The sequence below is a fragment of the Dreissena polymorpha genome, chromosome 2, assembly GCF_020536995.1.
Source record: "Dreissena polymorpha isolate Duluth1 chromosome 2, UMN_Dpol_1.0, whole genome shotgun sequence".
NCBI lineage: Eukaryota > Metazoa > Mollusca > Bivalvia > Myida > Dreissenidae > Dreissena > Dreissena polymorpha.
In genome coordinates this window covers 28,038,644-28,065,767 of record NC_068356.1, presented here as the reverse complement: position 1 = coordinate 28,065,767, position 27,124 = coordinate 28,038,644, and the positions used below count along the sequence as shown (strand labels likewise).

General features: G+C 39.6%; 1 protein-coding gene across 1 annotated transcript; it reads right to left on the bottom strand.

Moving 5' to 3' along the window:
• Positions 1-252: 252 nt before the first annotated feature.
• On the bottom strand, positions 253-27,124 carry LOC127866351 (protocadherin Fat 4-like). Its single transcript, XM_052406824.1, has 15 exons — positions 27,005-27,124; positions 26,510-26,702; positions 22,955-23,092; positions 20,803-22,767; positions 19,790-19,911; positions 19,151-19,401; positions 18,732-18,928; positions 18,225-18,452; positions 16,961-17,049; positions 16,622-16,720; positions 3,719-3,802; positions 3,066-3,287; positions 1,759-1,858; positions 1,067-1,197; positions 253-865 (listed from the first exon to the last, which is right to left on the bottom strand). The coding sequence occupies exons 2-15, from the start codon at positions 26,618-26,620 to the stop codon at positions 808-810; spliced, it is 3,795 nt and encodes a 1,264-aa protein (XP_052262784.1). The 5' UTR covers positions 26,621-26,702; positions 27,005-27,124; the 3' UTR covers positions 253-807.

Here is a 27,124-nt window from a genome sequence, read left to right as displayed (position 1 = left end):
ACCCTGTTGCCTGATTGTGTGTAATTAGTGTCTGTTGATTATGCAGCATTTAAAGCATGTCAAGCGATAATGGGTCTTGTGCAACATGTAGCAAGAGTAGATCTATACAGAGCAGTCAGCTCATTTGCTATCCACTCATTTGTTTAAGAAACCCTATGGGTCAATCAGTGTTTTACACAAAAAGCTAGGCAGGCAGATATCAAGCATGACTGGACCATATAAAATACAGGGCTTAAATAAGAAGAAACACACTTTATACAAAATTGTGTCTTTATTCATTCATTATAATTTAGTATCAAAAATACATCTATAAAAATGAGACTGACAACATGTTTGGAATGTATCCAGTATTTGCAGTAAATTCACAAATTCTATTTAATAGCACAACATAATATATTCAAGTATTGGTAAATATATATAAAATCATAATAAGCACTATAAGTGTTTATATACATATCTTGTAAGGGCAAGATAAATAATTAGAATTTTATTATATATATGACAATATTTATCTATTTGCTGTTCTGTTGAATTTTAGGCACACATTACAGTAAAATCATACTTCAAATTTTTTATCACCATCAGTATTACACAATACACTACATAAGCTTGATAATATACAGCTGTTTGTTTTTCAATATATATTTTCAAATATTTCCAGCACACAAGACAGTAAATGCATTAACAAAATCGTTTTTCCCCATAACGTAAACACTTAAAGCACTGAAAGATGTTCTAGATCTGGTCCTGTAGGTTGACACTAACGCTGGTTGCTATGGTGATACCAAGAGGTGATGTTCTCAATATTTACAACAGAGTGGTGTCCCTTGTGTACGTGTGTTGAACAAATTGAGGCTCCTCATCTCTGAAATTCACAAATACAATTTAGCGTTTCAAAACATCAACATAAATGTTTAAGCATTTAATTAAAAATAATGTACAGATTTTAACACAAAAATATTTTATCATTGCCTACTTGAAAGATATTGATACAATTACGTAAAATTGTATTTAAAAACTGATCAACAGCTTAATTCCCATCGTCATAGAAACACCAACAACTTACGCAATGTAGACAGGGTTGAAGGCCGCAGTCCCTGATGTGTCTACTGCAGATATGCCCTCGGCAGACAGGTGCATGTGCACTTCCCCTCCTGTTGGAACTGCCTCGTCAGGTGGTACATACATCTGCAGGCTCTGAAATCAGTGCAATAATCTGCGTGAGTCACTGCGATCAACAACTAAGGGTAGAGGCATGAGTCACTGCGATCAACAACTAAGGGTAGAGGCATGAGTCACTGCGATCAACAACTAAGGGTAGAGGCATGAGTCACTGCGATCAACAACTAAGGGTAGAGGCATGAGTTTTTTAGCAATACTTCTTTTACTTAACAATAAGCTGGTCATCAAGTGAGTTTATATTTCAGAGCCCAAAACTAGCACATGTTGCAAAACCATATCAATCAACTCTCTTGAGTTAACAGCCTGCTAGTCAACTGTTGGTGACATTATTGCTTTATCATGTGTGATTTGAAAACACAACATGCTGATAAAAGTTTAATAATGCTCATCGCTAAAAAATGCTGAATATAATAATGATATTTTACTTGACATAGTTGACAAGACACAAGGATTGGAGAGAAGTCACCAATCTTAAAACTCGTAGAATTTATGTCGTGCAGCTTGCATTTTTTGAAAATTGATAAATATATCTTTGAGTCTATTCCCCAGTGCACGGCTTATTATGTAGTTATGTACCTGTGTTTCATATTCTCTAAGGAAGCTGGGTGGCTCCACAAACTCTGGTCCTGGGTAGGCCTGCTGGTACACGCGGTAGTTGTTGATGTACTTCATGTACCTGCAATCACATGAAACAAACAATTAATGACAGGTCTTCATCAACAATCAATTTGAGCAGATATGACGAGATTGGTTCACAATCTACCTTTTTGTTATCCAGGCATTTTAATTCTATATTTGTTTTGATGAGAATGTTGTACTTTACACAACTGTTTTGCAATACGTTCCAAAATACAGATAACCAAAATAAATAGCTTATTATGCTTATGACAATATTTCATAAGCAGACTGAAGTACATGCCCATCTTTAAAACAATTGACTCAGTGGAAGCAATATTCTTGAGTAAGTTAAAAAAAAGATAAATGTTAATATTTGACGAAAACTATACAGGTAAGTTGAAGGAAACAATGAATTCGCCATATGCCCTGTAAAACTCTAATTAAACTTCCTATAAAGAGACGGAAATATGACATTGAAGCAAAAAATTATCCATTATAATGCACTTTTTGTAACGTTAAAAAAGATGCAAACTTTTCACAAAGTACGTCCATTTAAAGGTTTTGGCAACATGGATCTGAGGAAGAGGTTTGATTTTTTTTGTAGAAAAAAAGGAGACAACAATAAACAACCATGAAACCATGTCTTGAAAGTAATTAAATATATTAATGTAATTTAATTAACCTAATTTTGGAAAATCTCAAGATACTACTGCAGGTAAACTTCCTACACAAAAAATGTCAAATGTAAAATCCCATCAGAATTCCAGGTTTAGAGCGAAAATAGTTATTCTGTTTTAGATAAGAATCATCTTGCACTTGAGCCGACTGACTGGCCCAAAAATGGAGTCCCAAGCTTAGTCTGCATGTTAAAAGCAACTTCAGCAATGATTTCAGCCCAATAACACTAATTTTTTTACTATCTGGCTCTTAATCAATCTTTAACGAAACATGTCCATAAACTTAAGTTTCATGATGAACAGATTTTTACTCTTGGATTTATTGCCACAGGTGAGCACTCCCACACAGGTGAGCACTCCCACATTTGCCCTGTTATTTATTGCCACAGGTGAGCACTCCCACATTTGCCCTGTTATTTATTGCCACAGGTGAGCACTCCCACATTTGCCCTGTTATTTATTGCCACAGGTGAGCACTCCCACATTTGCCCTGTTATTTATTGCCACAGGTGAGCACTCCCACATTAGCCCTGTTATTTTTTAAAAGGAGCGTATAAAAAGAATAATAAAAAAATAGTGACAGCTTACCGTGAATGAGTGAACACAAGTACTATAATTCCCACAATGATCAGCAGTATGGAGATGGCGGTAATGGCAATGAGTGCTGCCCAGGGGTCATCAAGCCACCACACGTACGACTTGGAGAGCACCTTCTGAGCCTGAAGGTTGCCTGTGAATGGTGGGTGAACATCGTCCACAGAAATATTGGCAAATGTCCTCACAAAGATTGTCCATTCTGGTCCAAACAATCTGCAAAGCATAAGGGTTGTGGTGTCTTAATATTGTATTTACTTGTAAGCATAATGTTCCTGCTGTTTTTTCACTTTGATGTTAACATGGAAAACACAAACTCTAAATTAATTCAAAACGTTGGGATTCTGGTGGTTTCCCTTATGACCAGTACCTTAATTTTTCAGATTTAATAACAATGTTGAGTATCACATAAAAAAATGCATTCTATTGTCAGTTATGAATCGCAAGTGACTAAAATAAGCTAAAATAAGCATAACACAAATTTATCAGTTTGCCCTAGATTCACAATGTGATATTTTGCTAACATTTACTGTACAATTTCTGCACAGAAAATTGAGGCAAACACAAAATTTCACCTTGCCATGAACACAACTTTATATAAACAATCATAGCTAGATGTCATACAAACATTCTGGTTTCTAACTTACCTGTTAAAGTCCTGGTTAGCATGCAATAGCAATGGGAAGTTGGGTTTGTTGTCAGGGTCACCAAGCACAAAGGTGATGTCGGTCCTGAAACAGGGAACAGTGATTGTCAAAATCATTCAACTTTTTGCTGGATTTAACATAACATCTTGAAACATTTGTCATTAAATGTGTCTTGTTCTGTGAAAATTGGACAAAATGCATGTGCGTTAAGTGTCGTCCCTGATAAGCATGTGCAGTCTGCACAGGCTAATCAGGGACGACACTTTCCACTTTTATGGTATTTTTCGTTTATAAGAAGTCCCTTTTTACCGAAAATCTAGTTTAAGCGGAAAGTGTCGTCATTAATACAAATTTTTTAAATAAAATTCATTTTAATTATTAAATACTTACCTGTTATCGTATGCTTATACTTTCCAAGGGGAAATAACTCATCCGGAATTTTAACTGGGAATCCGCCACCTCAATACCGTAATACAGGCCAGGTTAAACATAGTGCAATGCAACCTAGCCAAAAATCAGTAACCAACCCTCAATATTCTTTCAATATATATACAAAAATATTAATCGAATAGCGGGGTGGGAGGTGGGACTTACCGATAACAGGTAAGTATTTAATAATTAAAATGAATTTTATTTAAAAAATTTGTTTTAATGTCATAAATACTGACCTGTTATCGTATGCTGATTTTGCAGCTGCGGTGGGAAGGTTCGTATATATTTTCCCAACACAGTAGAACCCATAAACAGGGTTATCAGCTAATGATATCAAGTAATCTTTGTTAAAACAAATTTTTTAAATAAAATTCATTTTAATTATTAAATACTTACCTGTTATCGTATGCTTATACTTTCCAAGGGGAAATAACTCATCCGGAATTTTAACTGGGAATCCGCCACCTCAATACCGTAATACAGGCCAGGTTAAACATAGTGCAATGCAACCTAGCCAAAAATCGGTAACCAACCCTCAATATTCTTTCAATATATATACAAAAATATTAATCGAATAGCGGGGTGGGAGGTGGGACTTACCGATAACAGGTAAGTATTTAATAATTAAAATGAATTTTATTTAAAAAATTTGTTTTAATGTCATAAATACTGACCTGTTATCGTATGCTGATTTTGCAGCTGCGGTGGGAAGGTTCGTATATATTTTCCCAACACAGTAGAACCCATAAACAGGGTTATCAGCTAATGATATCAAGTAATCTTCGTTAAAACGGTATTAATTATGACTTCTCGGACAGAGTAATATGTCTATGTCGTAAAGAAGACACTACCGTTAGTGAAACCACAACAAGCCCAAACGTATACAAATTGTATTGTTGGCACTTCAGAAAACGAAGATAAAAAGATGACAAGGTGGTCGGATTCCTCCAGTAAACAGCTTAGAGCACGTCAAAAAGTGGGGTGTGATTAATATATGCCCACAAAACAGACAGAGCTCTTAATTCATGCGGTCAGATCCTAAAAAGGAATGAATCCTTAGATAGGATAAGATTAACTATCCTTAGTCGAGGTCTAACCCCGAGAAATAGAAGCCGCAGACACATCTCCCCCCCCCTTTTTTGGGGGAAATGAAGAGTGTCTTTGAGAACCTCGAATGGACTTCTGACTAACACTGCTGAGATAGAACTTCAAAGCCCTGATTGCCCAAAGAAGTTTATCCTCATCTTCATGACTACCAGTTTAAGAAAACTTGGAAACTTGAAGGTAGAAGCCATATAGAGGACTTGATATTAAGCAAGGAATCCTGGCTGACACAACAAAGTGAAAACGACAATAGATCCAACTGGAATTGGTCGTATTCAACAGAAAAAGCATGAATTTCACTTCTCCGTATGGTAAAAGCCATAATAAGAAGGAAAACCGTCTTAAAATTATATTGGAACTGTTAATAAGCCTGATGAAAAAGGTTCATAGGGAGCTCATTAAGCATCCCAACATGTTACACAAGTCAAAACCGCTTAAGAAGGTAAAGGAACGAAAAACATAGTGTTGACGTTCCATAGTTTGGATCAGTTCCAAAATAGGTAAGACAGCACAGAGTTGCGATGACTTACACAAAACAAGGTATACGAGAGCATAATCTCTATCCTTTGATGAAGAAAAGAACAAATTTCTTATCATCAAGAAAAAGATGAGAAAAACCTCTATGTATCTAGCAGAGTGATTAAGGTAATAACTATGCTCTCAATTACCCAGTAAAAAAAAATGAATTTCCATAGAACCTTTATACAGTTCTGATGGAATTATCCTTGCACAAGTAACAAGGATTGAAACTCTAACAGAAAAACGTTCTTCTGTAGAGATAACTAAAAGTTATTAATGGCCAGACATGAAGTGGCACATGTTTGGATCAGTAAAAATATGTCTCAGTGAGATATGATATTTGACCTGTGAAGAAGTTTCCTGAAAATAATTGTACAGGAGACTTAAAAGGTCGTAGAACCATAATCCCATGGTTCATTACGTATATTTCATGAAATTATGGCAAAAACTCAGTTATTGCAAAAACTCACCAAGAAGGCAAGATATTCCAGTTTATGTCAATGGACGAATGTATAACAATCGCACACCCTGCTGGATCGATTTCTGTGAACTGCATTGTTGACGTTGTTCAGCATACCGGTATACACTGCGATATACGATCGCATAACGCTAATAACTAGCGTTTGATGATAAACAACATTCTTTGATATACTATGTACACCATGCAACTCGTCTGCAACTTCACTGGCGCGCATGCGCGATTACATTATTGAACCCAACGGAAAAATAATTCGAAAGAAAGAACTGCAGGACAAAAGGTCCAACAGGGCGTTGAGACGAACTGGTATGAGAAAGACGATAGAGAAAATTTGTTGTTCTTGCAAAGAACGAATAAGTTCCTGATTTCCAGTTACAAGGAGTGATAATATGATCACCTCCGTGTCTGTAAGTAAACCACGACCGATGTGTGATAGTTGAAACCATCACAAAGGAATCGTGAAAATGTGTTGTAAATGAAAAACAGCTAAAAAGAATTTTTGCTTTTCAAGATGTATATGTGCAGGTGATATTCGTTAGGATACCACATAATTGAGAAAATCAAGATACGTTGTTCTATGTGATCGTCCATAACCTTATCTGCTCACATCTGTATAAGATGTAAGGAAGGTTGTGGTAGAATAAACTATATTCTTGCCAAGATAATCTTGTAGTCTAGACACCACTGAATAGTGGTAAATAATGACAAAAAGATGGAAATCTGTGTCATTAAATAATCCCGAGATTAATACAATTATCTTAAAAATAAAGCTGAAACGGACGTAAGAAAAGACGTCTCAGCAGAAGGACCGGTGACCGGACCGGTAAATACCGACCGGTGACCGGAACCATTTGTCAAGGATGGGTGGGCAAAGAAACCACGGCAAGCCGAACTTTCCCACTCCAAACACACTTGAAAATTGGTAGAATAGGACAGTGTTTAACACTTATAAGTTAATGACCTATCTACAGAATATAGCCTCTTCTTGAACCAATAACAGGCGCCTTTAAAATCCTGGATAATACAGGTCGCGAAGTCATCGATTTGCGAAGTACGGAAATATGATTGATAGTGGTACCTCCGGAATCGGAGGTGTGATGGCAGAAAAAGGTGAAAACCCTAGGGGTAACCTTAAGCGGGTCCACGCTTGCCGGTAGAATGCATGGAAGTCTTAAATTCTGACTTGATTAATCCATTTACTTCAAGACTTCTAACCTGGACGAATTCCGAAAGGAATACGACCAGTTATAGGAAGACGGCCTGTTATGGCCAGAAGTGTAATAGAAGAATAACTTTAAGATGAGGTCCCTCCAGATCCTAGGATCTAAGATCTGAGTTCAATAGGTCCTAAGCCATCTACAAGACTGTAGCCGCTATGCGGTCAACCTGATAGGCAATCCTATGTATCAGAACTCTTGTTGATTCCAGTAGCTTGAAAATATGCACTGCCGTAGGAGCAATAGAAAAGCAGAAGTCGATACAAATGTCGTCTTGCTAATCCTGCTAGCGTCATTAATGTGTCCCAACTGTTCCGTGACACTGACTGCAAAGTCTGTAGCCGACAGGTAAAGGTGGTTAAAACAATTCATCCTTCGGGTCTCGAACATAAATTAATAGAGGTCAAATAGTAATGTTCGACCTCAATGCTAATCTCCGAGCCCACTTCAGCCGATCTATCTGCAAGACCAGTAGTCTGCATGTAGCCGGTTGAGATAGAAGTACAAATAACAGATATAGCATGATTTGGTGACCGTCGCCAGTAGAAAATCAGTATTGAAAAACACAAAAAGTCATGTAGATTGTTGAATCCATAAAATATAGTATTCAATACAATCATAGCCAGGGGTATACAACTATGTAATGTAGACGATACCCGTGATACTAAAAATTGACCGATGAAAACACAGTGGAATACCGGTAATTGGTAAGTGGTGACCGAACCGGACCGGTCAATGACCGGTAACTGTAGCCCGGTGAACGGACCAGTCATAATATGACCGGTGACGTTACCAGTTAAAGACCGAAAAAAATGGTGGAATCCAAATGGTCTGTTATCAATGTCAAGCACTGCTCGGAAAAGAAGATCATGCCAAAAAAAAAAATCCAATCCGATGGCGATGAGACATCACTTATTCTGACCGGTGATCAGTGATCGGTGATATGACCGATGAATGGTGACCGATGTCCGGTGATCGGGACCGGTATAATATAACTGCGTCAGAATGGAAATATCTGGTGCAGAAGAATGACCATCCACGAAGTCATCTGATACTGTTAACCGGAAAACAACGGTAGATTATCAGTATTAATAGGCATAAGTGTCCTTGTAGTCGTAGTGGAGAAAAGAACAGCTTATCCCGAAGCCTGAATGTTAAACGAACTAGTGTTCGTATACAACTACGGCTCGGTGACTGCAACATGTGTGGATGCCATAAGAAGAACCATCACACGTGGAATGGAGACATGATATTCCTAAAGGAATAAAATGGAGAACGTCGATATGACCAGTAGGTTCATTAACGCCTACGTGAGAAGTGGCGACATCCATATAACTTCGATGCCGAAATATTGTTCGGCTACGCTGGAAATATTGTCTTCTACAATATTGTCTCCGTGAGCATTGACATGATCGCTTACGAGCGTATCAACGCCGAGAACTGCTCAATGAAGGAGAGGTATGTTCGATAAATATCCAGTGATGCTCAATGCAGTCCGCTGATGTCTACGTGAAGGTTGACGACGTCCTCGTTTCCTGCGATGTCGAGATCTGGATCGGCCGAGATGTGGATCGGCTGCGATGAGACCGAGATCTTCTAGAATAACGTCTCCGTGAGTGACGACGTGATCGCTTACGAGAGCCGCGACGATGAGAACTGCTCGACGAAGAAGAGCGTGTCCGATGTCTAATCCTTGATGAAGACGATGTATTCAACGAAGAATAGGAGAATAATTCAATGAAGAAGACCGAGTTCTTCTTCTTGACCGGTGACTGGTGTTATCGGTGGCAGGCCTAACTGATGACTGTTGACCGGTGACCGGAGCGGTGATCAATGACCGGACCGGTGACCGGACCGGACCGTTGACATGACCGGACCGGTGACATGACCGGACCGGTGACATGACCGGTGACCGGACCGGTGACATGACCGGTGACCGGACCGGTGACATGACCGGTGACCGGACCGGACCGGTGATCAATGACCGGACCGGTGACCGGACCGGACCGGTGACCGGACCGGTGACATGACCGGTGACCGGACCGGTGACATGACCGGTGACCGGACCGGACCGGTGACCGGACCGGACCGGTGATCAATGACCGGACCGGTGACCGGACCGGACCGGTGACCGGACTGGACCGGTGACCGGACCGGACCGGTGACATGACCGGTGACCGGACCGGTGACCGGACCGGACCGGTGACCGGACCGGTGATCAATGACCGGACCGGACCGGTGACATGACCGGTGACCGGACCGGCCGGTCAGACGTCGATCAATGGTCCGTGATCAACGTCCCCGGTGACGTACCGGTCATATCATGACCAGTGTTGTCACCGGATAATGACCGTATGGCGGATGCCAAATGGTCCGGCATTGGTCGATGTCCTTGACCAATGCCATCGGGCAAAGACCGGCTGACGGGTGTCGCCATATGGTCTGATGTTGACCGACTGTCTAAGAGACTTAGCATAGTACGGTCGCGATCGTGCCCGATACCCGGTGACTGATACTGCAACTATCATCCATGATCTGCGAAGTCACCGGGTATTTATCCACTCTTGTTTCTGCGACCATCATGTAGTCGAATATATGAAAAACAAGAGCAAAGCATATTCAACCATAAACTGGTCACAGACCAGATTATCATACGGCACATAAAATCATTATTTGACCATAATGAAAATTATAATAATACTGCCGTAGATCATAAATTAAACAAAAGTTTAATTCAAAACAGATGAAAAATAAAATGACGATCAATTAGATTGTCATACGGAACGTTAAAATCATTATTGCACACAATGGCAAATGATAAACAATCTGTCAATAGAAGAACACGCTTTGCACGATCTCGTAACACATTAGAAGAACATGCTTTGCACGTTCTAGCAATGTATTAGAAGAGCACGTTTTGCACGTGGTCGTTCGCGCCTGAAAACACCCAGCATGGTAGAAATAAACCATTGTTCGATAAAAACAAGCATGGCTTACCTTTTACAAATGAAACAAAATCCATTAAATCCACACAAATTAATCCGAATGAGAAATAAAAAGATAAATAACACAATTTATCTATTCAAAACCCCAATCAACCAAGTGAAAAACAATATTTTAATTCAGAGCCGTAAAAGACACGTATACACCTGGTTGATCCGGAAAGAATATTGAGGGTTGGTTACCGATTTTTGGCTAGGTTGCATTGCACTATGTTTAACCTGGCCTGTATTACGGTATTGAGGTGGCGGATTCCCAGTTAAAATTCCGGATGAGTTATTTCCCCTTGGAAAGTATAAGCATACGATAACAGGTCAGTATTTATGACATTAAAACGGTATTAATTATGACTTCTCGGACAGAGTAATATGTCTATGTCGTAAAGAAGACACTACCGTTAGTGAAACCACAACAAGCCCAAATGTATACAAATTGTATTGTTGGCACTTCAGAAAACGAAGATAAAAAGATGACAAGGTGGTCGGATTCCTCCAGTAAACAGCTTAGAGCACGTCAAAAAGTGGGGTGTGATTAATATATGCCCACAAAACAGACAGAGCTCTTAATTCATGCGGTCAGATCCTAAACAGGAATGAATCCTTAGATAGGATAAGATTAACTTTCCTTAGTCGAGGTCTAACCCCGAGAAATAGAAGCCGCAGACACATCTCCCCCCCCCTTTTTTGGGGAAATGAAGAGTGTCTTTGAGAACCTCGAATGGACTTCTGACTAACACTGCTGAGATAGAACTTCAAAGCCCTGATTGCCCAAAGAAGTTTATCCTCATCTTCATGACTACCAGTTTAAGAAAACTTGGAAACTTGAAGGTAGAAGCCATATAGAGGACTTGATATTAAGCAAGGAATCCTGGCTGACACAACAAAGTGAAAACGACAATAGATCCAACTGGAATTGGTCGTATTCAATGGAAAAAGCATGAATTTCACTTCTCCGTATGGTAAAAGCCATAATAAGAAGGAAAACCGTCTTAAAATTATATTGGAACTGTTAATAAGCCTGATGAAAAAGGTTCATAGGGAGCTCATTAAGCATCCCAACATGTTACACAAGTCAAAACCGCTTAAGAAGGTAAAGGAACGAAAAACATAGTGTTGACGTTCCATAGTTTGGATCAGTTCCAAAATAGGTAAGACAGCACAGAGTTGCGATGACTTACACAAAACAAGGTATACGAAAGCATAATCTCTATCCTTTGATGAAGAAAAGAACAAATTTCTTATCATCAAGAAAAAGATGAGAAAAACCTCTATGTATCTAGCAGAGTGATTAAGGTAATAACTATGCTCTCAATTACCCAGTAAAAAATGAATTTCCATAGAACCTTTATACAGTTCTGATGGAATTATCCTTGCACAAGTAACAAGGATTGAAACTCTAACAGAAAAACGTTCTTCTGTAGAGATAACTAAAAGTTATTGATGGCCAGACATGAAGTGGCACATGTTTGGATCAGTAAAAATATGTCTCAGTGAGATATGATATTTGACCTGTGAAGAAGTTTCCTGAAAATAATTGTACAGGAGACTTAAAAGGTCGTAGAACCATAATCCCATGGTTCATTAAGTATATTTCATGAAATTATGGCAAAAACTCAGTTATTGCAAAAACTCACCAAGAAGGCAAGATATTCCAGTTTATGTCAATGGACGAATGTATAACAATCGCACACCCTGCTGGATCGATTTCTGTGAACTGCATTGTTGACGTTGTTCAGCATACCGGTATACACTGCGATATACGATCGCATAACGCTAATAACTAGCGTTTGATGATAAACAACATTCTTTGATATACTATGTACACTTGTTCTTGTAAAGAACGAATAAGTTCCTGATTTCCAGTTACAAGGAGTGATAATATGATCACCTCCGTGTCTGTAAGTAAACCACGACCGATGTGTGATAGTTGAAACCATCACAAAGGAATCGTGAAAATGTGTTGTAAATGAAAAACAGCTAAAAAGAATTTTCGCTTTTCAAGATGTAGATGTGCAGGTGATATTCGTTAGGATACCACATAATTGAGAAAATCAAGATACGTTGTTCTATGTGATCGTCCATAACCTTATCTGCTCACATCTGTATAAGATGTAAGGAAGGTTGTGGTAGAATAAACTATATTCTTGCCAAGATAATCTTCTAGTCTAGACACCACTGAATAGTGGTAAATAATGACAAAAAGATGGAAATCTGTGTCATTAAATAATCCCGAGATTAATACAATTATCTTAAAAATAAAGCTGAAACGGACGTAAGAAAAGACGTCTCAGCAGAAGGACCGGTGACCGGACCGGTAAATACCGACCGGTGACCGGAACCATTTGTCAAGGATGGGTGGGCAAAGAAACCACGGCAAGCCGAACTTTCCCACTCCAAACACACTTGAAAATAGGTAGAATAGGACAGTGTTTAACACTTATAAGTTTATGACCTATCTACAGAATATAGCCTCTTCTTGAACCAATAACAGGCGCCTTTAAAATCCTGGATAATACAGGTCGCGAAGTCATCGATTTGCGAAGTACGGAAATATGATTGCTTGAAAATATGCACTGCCGTAGGAGCAATAGAAAAGCAGAAGTCGATACAAATGTCGTCTTGCTAATCCTGCTAGCGTCATTAATGTGTCCCAACTGTTCCGTGACACTGACTGCAAAGTCTGTAGCCGACAGGTAAAGGCGGTTAAAACAATTCATCCTTCGGGTCTCGAACATAAATTAATAGAGGTCAAATAGTAATGTTCGACCTCAATGCTAGTCTCCGAGCCCACTTCAGCCGATCTATCTGCAAGACCAGTAGTCTGCATGTAGCCGGTTGAGATAGAAGTACAAATAACAGATATAGCATGATTTGGTAACCGTCGCCAGTAGAACATCAGTATTGAAAAACACAAAAAGTCATGTAGATTGTTGAATCCATAAAATATAGTATTCAATACAATCATAGCCAGGGGTATACAACTATGTAATGTAGACGATACCCGTGATACTAAAAATTGACCGATGAAAACACAGTGGAATACCGGTAATTGGTAAGTGGTGACCGAACCGGACCGGTCAATGACCGGTAACTGTAGCCCGGTGAACGGACCAGTCATAATATGACCGGTGACGTTACCAGTTAAAGACCGAAAAATGGTGGAATCCATATGGTATGTTATCAATGTCAAGCACTGCTCGGAAAAGAAGATCATGCCAAAAAATCCAATCCGATGGCGATGAGACATCACTTATTCTGACCGGTGATCAGTGATCGGTGATATGACCGATGAATGGTGACCGATGTCCGGTGATCGGGACCGGTATAATATAACTGCGTCAGAATGGAAATATCTGGTGCAGAAGAATGACCATCCACGAAGTCATCTGATAATGTTAACCGGAAAAACAACGGTAGATTATCAGTATTAATAGGCATACTTGTCCTTGTAGTCGTAGTGGAGAAAAGAACAGCTTATCCCGAAGCCTGAATGTTAAACGAACTAGTGTTCGTATACAACTACGGCTCGGTGACTGCAACATGTGTGGATGCCATAAGAAGAACCATCACACGTGGAATGGAGACATGCTATTCCTAAAGGAATAAAATGGAGAACGTCGATATGACCAGTAGGTTCATTAACGCCTACGTGAGAAGTGGCGACATCCATATAACTTCGATGCCGAAATATTGTTCGGCTACGCTGGAAATATTGTCTTCTACAATATTGTCTCCGTGAGCATTGACATGATCGCTTACGAGCGTATCAACGCCGAGAACTGCTCAATGAAGGAGAGGTATGTTCGATAACTATCCAGTGGTGCTCAATGCAGTCCGCTGATGTCTACGTGAAGGTTGACGACGTCCTCGTTTCCTGCGATGTCGAGATCTGGATCGGCCGAGATGTGGATCGGCTGCGATGAGACCGAGATCTTCTAGAATAACGTCTCCGTGAGTGACGACGTGATCGCTTACGAGAGCCGCGACGATGAGAACTGCTCGACGAAGAAGAGCGTGTTCGATGTCTAATCCTTGATGAAGACGATGTATTCAACGAAGAATAGGAGAATAATTCAATGAAGAAGACCGAGTTCTTCTTCTTGACCGGTGACTGGTGTTATCGGTGGCAGGCCTTACTGATGACTGTTTACCGGTGACCGGAGCGGTGATCAATGACCGGACCGGTGACCGGACCGGACCGTTGACATGACCGGACCGGTGACATGACCGGACCGGTGACATGACCGGTGACCGGACCGGTGACATGACCGGTGACCGGACCGGACCGGTGATCAATGACCGGACCGGTGACCGGACCGGTGACCGGCCCGGTGACCGGACCGGTGAAATGACCGGTGACCGGACCGGTGATCAATGACCGGACCGGTGACATGACCGGTGACCGGACCGGTGACATGACCGGTGACCGGACCGGACCGGTGATCAATGACCGGACCGGTGACCGGACCGGACCGGTGACCGGACCGGACCGGTGACATGACCGGTGACCGGACCGGTGATCAATGACCGGACCGGTGACCGGACCGGACCGGACCGGTGACATGACCGGTGACCGGACCGGACCGGTGATCAATGACCGGACCGGTGACCGGACCGGACCGGTGACATGACCGGTGACCGGACCGGTGATCAATGACCGGTGACCGGACCGGACCGGTGATCAATGACCGGACCGGTGACATGACCGGTGACCGGACCGGCCGGTCAGACGTCGATCAATGGTCCGTGATCAACGTCCCCGGTGACGTACCGGTCATATCATGACCAGTGTTGTCACCGGATAATGACCGTATGGCGGATGCCAAATGGTCCGGCATTGGTCGATGTCCTTGACCAATGCCATCGGGCAAAGATCGGCTGACGGGTGTCGCCATATGGTCTGATGTTGACCGACTGTCTAAGAGACTTAGCATAGTACGGTCGCGATCGTGCCCGATACCCGGTGACTGATACTGCAACTATCATCCGTGATCTGCGAAGTCACCGGGTATTTATCCACTCTTGTTTCTGCGACCATCATGTAGTCGAATATTTGAAAAACAAGAGCAAAGCATATTCAACCATAAACTGGTCACAGACCAGATTATCATACGGCACATAAAATCATTATTTGACCATAATGAAAATTATAATAATACTGCTGTAGATCATAAATTAAACAAAAGTTTAATTCAAAACAGATGAAAAATAAAATGACGATCAATTAGATTGTCATATGGAACGTTAAAATCATTATTGCACACAATGGCAAATGATAAACAATCTGTCAATAGAAGAACACGCTTTGCACGATCTCGTAACACATTAGAAGAACATGCTTTGCACGTTCTAGGAATGTATTAGAAGAGCACGTTTTGCACGTGGTCGTTCGCGCCTGAAAACACCCAGCATGGTAGAAATAAACCATTGTTCGATAAAAACAAGCATGGCTTACCTTTTACAAATGAAACAAAATCCATTAAATCCACACAAATTAATCCGAATGAGAAATAAAAAGATAAATAACACAATTTATCTATTCAAAACCCCAATCAACCAAGTGAAAAACAATATTTTAATTCAGAGCCGTATAAGACACGTATACACCTGGTTGATCCGGAAAGAATATTGAGGGTTGGTTACCGATTTTTGGCTAGGTTGCATTGCACTATGTTTAACCTGGCCTGTATTACGGTATTGAGGTGGCGGATTCCCAGTTAAAATTCCGGATGAGTTATTTCCCCTTGGAAAGTATAAGCATACGATAACAGGTCAGTATTTATGACATTAAAAAGCCTGTGCGTATTGCACAAGCTAATCTGGGACGACACTTTCCCCACATGCATAATGCCCAGTTTTATCAGAACAAGACACAAATTGTTTACTGGCTGTGATAAAGATAGCCAATCTTCTTATATATTACTATACAGATTCACCAGTCATGGCAAATAAAATTGTTTTTTACTTTCGTTTATTCCAAGGGAGGTAAACATATCATGCTATGGCTTATCAGACAGGGGAGGTAGTCATTTCCTGGGAGAGTTGAAACGCCAGGGTAGGTAAACATTTATAGGCATTTCTGATAAGAGAGGGGAGATAAACTCATCCTGGGATAGCTGTTAAGGGGAGGTAAACACTACCCAGGATTACCTACCCTGTTGTTGATGTGGTGACCTCATCTGGTCCCGCCTTAACAGTTCGATGCTGCACACTCTCAATGAGACAAATATAGCTGGTCTTGTTTTGAATAGCTCTGTAATAAAATAAAATAGCCATGTGCTTGCCTACAAATATTACAACAAACAAATCTACACATGAGATGTTAGGTAAACAAACAAAAAATACTTTGACTAGAATTCTTTATTCATCAAAACTGTATACCACCAGTACATGTATCTTTTCTTGAAATCATTTGAAAAGCAACTATTATTGATGTCAATTATTTGTATTGTGTTTTTCAAGAGCAGAAGATGAGCATATAACACAAACATACTGTCTGAAGGGTTCAATCCGGTTGGCATAATCCTGTGGCTGGCCAGGCATAACGGCTACAAATCTGTGTTTGTCCTCTACCAGGTACACCTACAAAACACATTGCCCCATAACAACGATATATTTTATACAAACAAGTATTGCAGCAATAAATTAATGATCTTCAAATAACAATAAAATATTAAGGATTTATGAGTTATGAACTCAAACATTAACTCATATTTTATGACAGTTTTAACAAATAAAAGATTTAAATAATGTCATTTATTATCATATTTTAAAACCAATTAATGACAATTGTCAACTAGAGCTTTGTCACAGATGTGACCAATAACCCCACATAAAGAGCGGATGAAAAGTACTTGAAATAGGGAACACCATGCTGAATTTGTAAAACGCACAAAGTGACCACGTGACCTAGCTTTTGGCCTGGCATGGCCCATGTTCAAACATGGCCTAGAGATTATCTAGATAAAACTTCTGACAAAGTTTGGTGAAGAGCGGATGATAAGTACTTGAAATAGAGAGCGGACAACATACTGAATGTGTAAAACGCATTAAGTAACCCCGTGACCTAGTTTTTGGCCCTGCATGGCCAATGTTCAAACATGGCCTGGAGGTCATCTATATAAAACTTCTGACCAAGTTTGGTGAAGATAAGAAGTAAACTACATCAAGTAGAGAACGGACACCATACTCAATGTTTAAAACGAACTAAGTGACCAAGTGACCTAGTTTTTGACCCGGCAAGGCCTATGTTCGAACATGGCCTTAAGATCATCTAGATTAAACTTATGACCAAGTTTGGTGAAGATCGGATGAAAACTACTTGAATTATAGAGCGGACACCATGCTTAATGTTAAAAACGCACAAAGTGACCCTGTGACCTTTTCTGGCCCGGCATGGCTCATGTTCAAACTTGGCCTAGAGATCATCTAGATTAAACTTCTGACTAAGTTTGGTGAAGATTGGATGAAAACTACTTGAATAAGAGAGCAAACAACATGCTGAATGTTTAAAACGCACTAAGTGACCCCATGACCTAGTTTTTGACCCGGCATGACCCATATTCAAACTTGACCTAGACTTCATCTAGATACAACTTCTGACCAAGTTTGGTGAAGATTGGATGAAAACAATTTGAATTAGAGAGCGGACACTTAATACGAACGGACCGACCGACAGACCGAAAGACAAGTTCACTCCTATATACCCCCCTAAACTTCGTTTGTGGGGGTATAATTAACGACAAATCATTACATACCACAATTTCGCCATTGATGCTGTTCTGTGTTGTGGTCTGTCCAGGATTGTCCTTGGCCATCACTTGGAACCTATACACTGGGTCGGTCCGGAAGTTAAATGATGCCGTGGAAGTTATCTCCCCTGATTGACTGTTGAGGTTGAACGGTGGGTTGGCAGGCACGTCATTGTCTGGCAGACCACGTAAGTACTCCACTAGACCGTAGTTGCCTGCATCACGATCTATGGCCTAGCGATGGTAACAAGTACACAATATTAGTTGTTATAAATTTAGTTTTCTTTAACCTTTTTTTTTTTACAAGATTTACTTTGACTTGTAATTTCTGTTATATTTTAGTTAGATTTGAGTATTTTGTATTTTCTTTTTTTTCTTTTAATTAATTAATTAATTAAGTGAAATAATTTTATTTTAAAATATATATTACATCTTGAATTAGAATGGACTAAAGTTTTGCCTATAACTACATGTAATACATGTACAAAAAAAAGTAACAAACAAAACCCATACCATGATTGTAAGAACACGGGTATCAGAGCCAGTGTTCTTGTTGACAATGCCAAAGTACTTGTCCTGAGTGTTTGAGTTGAGACCTGTCTGTCGAGGGTAGGGGGGGATAACCCATTTGGGAGACTCATCATTCTGGTCAATCACATTTACAATGATCAGAGCCGTCTTCCACGCATTGTAAACATCACCATAGTTCACTGCAAAGAAAGGCAGAAAGGACTTTTTAAAACAAATATTTATAAATACAGTGTGCAATATGGAATATATACTTATTGACACTCAGACACAATCAATCATGGAACAAGCATAAAGGCAAATGCTTGAGCGTAAAGTGTCATACTAGATTAGCCTGGGACAACACTTTACACACAGGCATTAAGCCAAGTTGTACATTACAGATATTAGGAATGCCATCTTACATGCTTGTCGCTTGCTGCGGACCTCGTTTACGGTCGCAGTGAGACGATACTCTCTGCGATCCTCGAAGTCAAGGTTACCCCGGAGAACCAGCTGACAGTTCTTGTTGGCGTTGTCACGGGAGATGGTGAACAGGCCAGCTGGATACGTTGAGTTGTCAAGTTGACAATCAACAACCTGGTTTGGATTCTGGTTCACAACATCCAAGTACTTCAAAATGGTGTCTCTTTTCTCGTTTTCACTTACATCAACACTGAAACATTTAGTTGATATTTGGAATCAGGAAAGAGTGAATAAGTTGATATAATATAAGTCATTTTAAAACATGTCCAGCCATACACTAGCTTACTGTCTGGTGACCTAAAACATATATGAAATACTGACCAGGGAAACAGTGATGATAGCCATGTATTCATAATCACCAATCAATTGAAGGGGTAGGTTTTAGGAAATTTTAAATTAACATCATCATTATATGACATATTAAATGATATATAACATTTATATCATCATTATATAGATAATAAGTTTAATATAAATCCCATCTTTGAATAAAATCACCCTGCTATTTAGCTCTAGATCTTTCCCTTCACACAATACAATTATCAAGATGATGAATGAACATGTTTGATTCAACATACTGGAAAATAGGCTGGATGAATCCAATGGTCCTGTTGGTAGCGGATATCTTGGTGATGTTGATACGCAGGGCACACTCCACGGACTTGGGCTGCCAACTCTTGTCTTGAGCCACCACTCGGATCTGTGACATGAAGGAGAAATAATTAAGCTTTGTTCTGTAAAAATGGGACTTACTGCATGTGCATTTAGTGCTGTCCCAGATTAGCCTGCAGAGTCTGAACCTAATCGGGGATGACACTTTTTGCTTTAAATTAATTTTTAAAAGGAAGTTTAATTTTAAAAGAAAAGAGTGTCATCCCCAATTAGCCTGTGGGTGCTGCACATTATTCTGGGACAAAACTTTAAGCATGAGCATTAAGCTCAGTTTTCTCAGATCATAGCAAAAATAATATGCACAGTATCTTAGGGCCATATCTGCTAGACATGGACAAAAGTATTTGACATATCTATAAAATTTACAATAACAATCAAAATTAAATGTATTCCATGGAAAGCAGCCTTGGCTTCCCCTAGCTCAAAAATTTTTAGCCAAAATTGCCTTGCTATGGCAAAATTCTTTCATTTTTGGCTATTTCTAAGTTTTAATGAAGAAAAAGTTGTAGCCAAGTACAATTTTCTTTACCCAAATAGGTCAATTTTTAGCCAATGGCTAATTTGGCGAATGGCAGAGTAAGCCCTTGTTCAAGCTATAGAGCACATCTGTCACTTTTGGATATAATCTTAAGATGCTAAGTGGACCTTTTGATGGTTAATGAACATGTTGACCTCATCAGAACTTTAACATGTATTGAAATATATGTCTTCCACATTATATAAAGTTAATTTTTACATAAGCATAAATTTTATAAACTTTGATCAATGAACAAATTATTATTTTATTTTAAGACATATTCACACTCTTCCACATAATTTTTTGGTATTGTTATTAGCATTACATATACAAATTTTTAACAGAAATATTTGTTTAACATTAAATTTATGAAAGGCATTAACATATAGCTAAGACCCCTACCGTTATGAAGTCAGTGTCAAGGGCTGGGAAGTTCAGCATCTGAGATGTGTACAGGCGGCCATCGTCACGCACATTGAAGAATCTAGCATATGAATTAGTATCCCCTGCAAGGTAGTACTCCACCTGAGCATTGGGAGTGTCTCTGTTCAAGTCATCATTCAGATCAGGGTCTCTGGCTGATGTTGCAGTTATGTACGTGTTGGCGGTTACTCTTTCGGCTGTAGCGGCCGAATTGGGACAGGTGATCCATATGGGGGCATTAGTGTTGCGTACAATCTCTACGGCGACAGTTGCTGTAGCAGATCTCGGGGCAGTCGTTTTGTCATAGGCAATCACCTGCATTGTCACATTAGTTGGGGCATTGAGCGGATTGCCTATCAGAGGCGTAGCAATGGAAATGACACCTGTAGTGGAGCTGATCTCAAACAGGGTTTCTGCTGAAGGCGGATTGAAAGTTCCAAATTTGTAGCGCAGGATTCCACTGTTACTGTTCACATTGTCGCCATCTGTGGCTCTTACCAGCACATCCAGTGGAGATCCATTGGAAATGTACTCAGAAATCTTTGTTTTATAGCTGCTGATGACAAACACTGGCGGGAAAATATTTCTGTTGACAGTAATTTCAACAGTGGCTTCGGCTGTTCTTGATGCTGAAGTCTTGTCGTGAGCAGTGACCCTTAGATTGTATGACGTCACTGTATCTTCATATAGTGGAGCATTGCTTACAGTGATTTGTCCAGTCTGTTGATTGATGGAAAAGTATGGTGATCCAGCCCCAGTGTCTCTGACAATGTTATACTCGATTGGATCATTATCGTCATCCACTGCGCTTACCTTTATCACAGGTGTGCCACTCAAATCATTCTCTGTCACATTAGCTGAGTATGGCAATCCAATCCATCTGGGGGCATTAGGGTTTCTGGATACGTTGATGGTTACTTTGACTGTATCTTGTCTTGGTGGGATTCCCTTGTCCTTTGCAACAACGGTCATGGTATACTTGAAAGTCCTAGAGTCTTGGGTCAGGTCTCCAATTAGCAATATTTTGCCATTAAATTCATTCACAGAGAAGTAGTCCTGCAGGTAGTGAGGCAGAAGCTCTGTCTGACTAATGGAGTACAGGATTTCACCATTGGATCCAATATCAGTATCATTGGCACTTACTTCTCCAATGACATACTTGAGTGGGAGTGTCTCATTGATGTTGAAGACAAGATCACCATGATTGAATCTGGGTGCAGATGGATTCCTGTTCACATAGACCATTGCAATATGCTCAGCAAATACATTCGGATCGTTACGTCTGTAGGCCTGCAGGCGAATCTTGTAGAAGAGGGATTTATTGGAGTCTTCAGTGAAAGACTTGTTCAGCTTTATCACCGCAGTTTGACCTTCCATTTCCAGCCTGAAGTAAGTTGGTGACAAGCCATCGCCTCTGATCTCATACACGAGAGGGCCATCAGGAGTCGGGTCCTCAGCCTGAAGTCTTGCAAGCACCTCACCCACTCTAAAGTTCTCATCCTTGTTGTAGACAGACTCAGATGGGTTAAACCTGGGACCAGATATGCGGTTGAGGCTAAACTCCACTTTGGTTGTGTCACTCAAAGCAGGGATTCCCTTGTCACTCACCTGGACCGTAAATATCCAGGTGGCAGGCTGCAGTCCCTTCAGAGTGACCCGAGGTCGGATAACACCAGATTGATCGATCTGGAACTTGTTTGATGCATTTGGTTCAAGGATGGAATAATGCAACATTCCGTTCATTGAGGTTGCAGGATTGGCGTCTATTGCAAATATCTGAGTTATATTATAGTCAATGTCAACACCTTCTGAGAAGCTTGAAAAGTATGTGTTTTTGTTCTGAATAATGGGAGCCACGTTGCGTTCTACAGCGATAGTGACTGTAGCAGTGGTAACCATGACATCATTGGGATTCAAACCTCGGTCAGTTGCTGTGACAAATAACTGAAAAAACAGCCATTGAAAAACTTGTTAAAAGGGGAGTAAAGGTTCATGAATTTAACTTACGATAAAACTTTATAGCAAACTAGGTAGTTAAAAGATTCATACACACATGTTTATGTTGATTTCTCTTGGTAAACTGCAGTTACTCATATTTTGTCCTTTGAACTATCGAAATTCAACAACTTACGGTATATTGTTGTCTCCCAGATGTATCAAACGACAGCCTGTTGTTCACAGTGATAACACCAGTGCGGGAATCGATTGTGAAGTAGGGGTTGGCAGTGTTACCCACATCAAGAGCATATTCTACTTGGTTTTCTGGTGACTGTTAAACAAAAACACAGAAAGCCTTAATTTCACACAAAGACATAACAAAATAAAAAATCTATGAAAACAAACAACAACAAGAGCACCGCCTTGCGGGTGCAGACCGCTCATCTATTTTTCTTTTTAAAGGTGTAGGGTGCTATTTCAATTTCAATCAAAAAGGAGGGAGGGGTGGAGTGGAGTGGGGTGTATAATGTGGGGGTGTGGTCATTTATTACATTATCTTCCAAAAAATGGAAAAAAAATGCAAAAAAGAAATATATTTTTTTTGGGGGGGGGGATTCTTGGGTGGGATGGTTGGACGGTATTTCAAAAATAAAATAATAAAAATAAATTTGTGTTTTTTAACCATGTTTGAAAAAAACAAGAGATGTGTTTGTCAGAAACACAATGCCCCCTATTGTGCCGTTTTGAAAATTTTTATTGTTTTTTTTTTTACCTTTGACCTTGAAGGATGACCTTGACCTTGAACTTCCACCACTCAAAATGTGCAGCTTTATGAGAAGGCCGCTTTGAAATATATTTTTTTTTACCTTTGACCTTGAAAGATGACCTTGACATTGAAGGATGACCTTGACTTTGAACTTCCACCACTCAAAATGTGCAGCTTCATGATAACGCCGCTTTGAAATTATTATTTTTTTGACCTTTGACATTGAAGGATTACCTTGACCTTGAATGATGACTTTGACCTTCCACCACTCAAAATAAGCAGCTTCATGAGTACGCCCCTTTGAAATTATTTATTATTTTTTTGACCTTGAAGGATGACCTTGACCTTGAACTTCCACCACTCAAAATGTGCAGCTTCATAATAACTCCACTTTGAATTTGTATTCGACCTTTGACCTTGAATGATGACCTTGACCTTGAAGGATGACCTTGACCTTGAACCTACACCACTTATAATGTGCAGCTTCATGATAACGCCGCTTTGAATTATTTTTTTAAACCTTTGACCTGGAAGGATGACCTTGAACTTCCACCACTCAAAATGTGCAGCTTCATGATAATGTCGCTTTGATTTTTTTTTTGTTTTTTACCTTTGACCTTTGACCTTGAAGGATGACCTTGACATTGAAGGATGACCTTGATTTTCCACCACTACAAATGTGCAGCTTCATGAGAATGCCGCTTTGATTTTATATTTTTTTTTACCTTGAAGGATGACCTTGACCTTGAACTTTCACCACTCAAAATGTGCAACTTAATGAGAAACACATGCATGCCAAATATCAAGTTGCTATCTTAAATATTAAGAAAGTTATGGCCAATGTTAAAGTTTTCGGATGGACAGACACCATATATTTGACATTTGACCTCGAAGGATGACCTTCACCTTTCACCACTCAAAATGTTTAGCTCCATGAGATACACATGCATGCCAAATATCAAGTTGCTATCTTCAATATTGAAAAAGTTATGGCCAATGTTAAAGTTTTCGGACGGACAGACACCATAAATTTGACATTTGACCTTGAAGGATAACCTTGACCTTTCACCACTCAAAATGTGCAGCTCCATGAGATACACATGCATGCCAAATATCAAGTTGCTATCTTAAAAAGTGAAAAAGTTATGGCCAATGTTTAAGTTTTTTTTGGAGGGACAGACAGACTGACTGACACTGACGGACAGTTCAACTGCTATATGCCACCCTACCGGGGGGCATAAAACTTTTTTTTGGGGGGTGGGGGGTGGGGAGTATAGTGTAAGGGTGTGGTGGTCATTTATTAGATGCTCTTTAATTTAAAAAAAAATAATGGGGGGGGGATTCAGGAGGGGGGGTATGTCAGGTAAGAGTTGTTTTGTCAAAGTATCAATCGAATCGAATCATAAATAAAGAAGATATGGCAATTTTAGCAAAATTTAATAATTTGACCTTTAGAGTCAAGGTCATTCAAAGGTCAAGGTAAAATTCAACTTGCTAGGAACAGTACCCTCATGATAGCATGAAAGTATTTAAAGTTTAAAAGCAAAAGCCTTGATACTTTAGAAGTAAAGTGGATCTGAACACAAATGTAACCATATATTCAAAGTTACAACGTCAAAAATGGGCCATAATTCCGTAAAAATGACAACCAGAGCTATGCAACTTGTCCTTTACTGTCAACTTATGATAGTTTGCTAGTGTTCCAAGTATGAAAGCAATATATATGATACTTTAGGGGTAAAGTGGACAAAAACACAAAACTTAACCAAATTTTCAAGTATAAAGGGCCCATAATTCCGTCAAAATGCCAGTCAGAGTTACATAACTTTGCCTGCACAGTCCTCTTACCATAGTTAGTAAGTGTTGCAAGTATGAAAGAAATGGCTTTGATACTTTAGAAAAAAAGTGGACCTAAACACAAAACTTAACCAAATTTTTAATTTTCTAAGTATAAAAAGGGCACATAATTCTGTCAAAATGCCAGTCAGAGTTAAATAACTTTGCCTGCACAGTCCCCTTACGATACTTAGTAAGAGTTGCAAGTATGAAAGCAATGGCTTTGATACTTTAGGAAAAAAGTGGACCTAAACACAAAACTTAACCAAATTTTCAATTTTCTAAGTATAAAAAGGGCACATAATTCCGTCAAAATGCCAGTCAGAGTTACATAACTTTGCCTGCACAGTCCCCTTACGATAGTTAGTAAGTGTTGCAAGTATGAAAGCAATGGCTTTGATACTTTAGGAAAAAAGTGGACCTAAACACAAAACTTAACCAAATTTTCAATTTTCTAAGTATAAAAAGGGCAAATAATTCTGTCAAAATGCCAGTCATAGTTACATAACTTTGCCTGCACAGTCCCCTTATGATAGTTAATAAGTGTTGCAAGTATGAAAGCAATAGCTTTGATACTTAAGGAATAAAATGGACCTATACACAAAACTTAACCAAAATTTTCATTTTCTAAGTATAAAAAGGGCACATAATTCTGTCAAAATGCAAGCCAGAATTATCTAACTTTGCCTGCCCAGTCCCCTCATGATAGTAAGTAAGTGTACCAAGTTTGAATGCAATAGCATTGATACTTTATGAGAAAAGTGTACCAAAACGCAAAACTTAACAGGACGCAAACGCCGACGCCAAGGTAATGATAATAGCTCATAATTGTTAAAAAAAAAAAAAGATGAGCTAAAAATAAATAAATGTCCTAGCATGTTGGAAAAAATGCTTTTCAAATTATTAAAAACAATAAATTCATACAAACTGCCAAATGCAAAAGTGAGTCTTATGCCATATGCTGCGAGCTGCAGTTGTGCAATATGGTCATGAGCTACCATGTACCCTACAATGTCCTGTAAGGTTTTGGGGTCTTATTAGCGGACTGCCCAGCTCTTGATCAGTCTGTGCATATGTGCAGGTTGGTCTAGAGCAACGCTGGCCGCATATGGCAAAAGACTCATTTCTGCATGACAAGGGTCGTACTGTGATATCCTTGTCAGTTGCATTGACTTGCACAATGAATGTTCCCTGAGGATCGTAATCCTTGATTGCTCCACTGTACTGGCGGTCAGTCCCTGTTCCACTCTGGCCCATACAGGTTACGGTCAATGTTGATTGTCAAGCTCATGGAGCTCTTGTCATCAGGAAGTTGGTTATCGTATGCCGAGATGATGAGCTGTAAGTTTACAGTAAAACAGTGTCAGTAAATCATGTGTGATATAAATGGTCAATCTGCTGCCCTTTATCATCTTAAATAAAAATATAATCTGATTATCTTCAATAATATATTAATTGTTTAAATCATAATTACAAAAAGGTAACAAATGCTCAAATTTCTTGTACCACATTCAATAAATTATTAAAAGATTCTCTCAATATATTTATATTTTCATGATGAAGCCTAAACAATTCTAAAATAAGTAAAAATTGCAAATATGTAAGCATTTTACATTGTATAACCCACAAAGAGCATCTCACATTATACTGCTGGTTGTTGTTGACCAGACTCTGGGTCACCAGCACTTGTCCAGTTGCCCCATCTACTCGGAAGAAGCCCACACCCTTTCCAATACTCTCCAACTGGTACTGGACAATGCC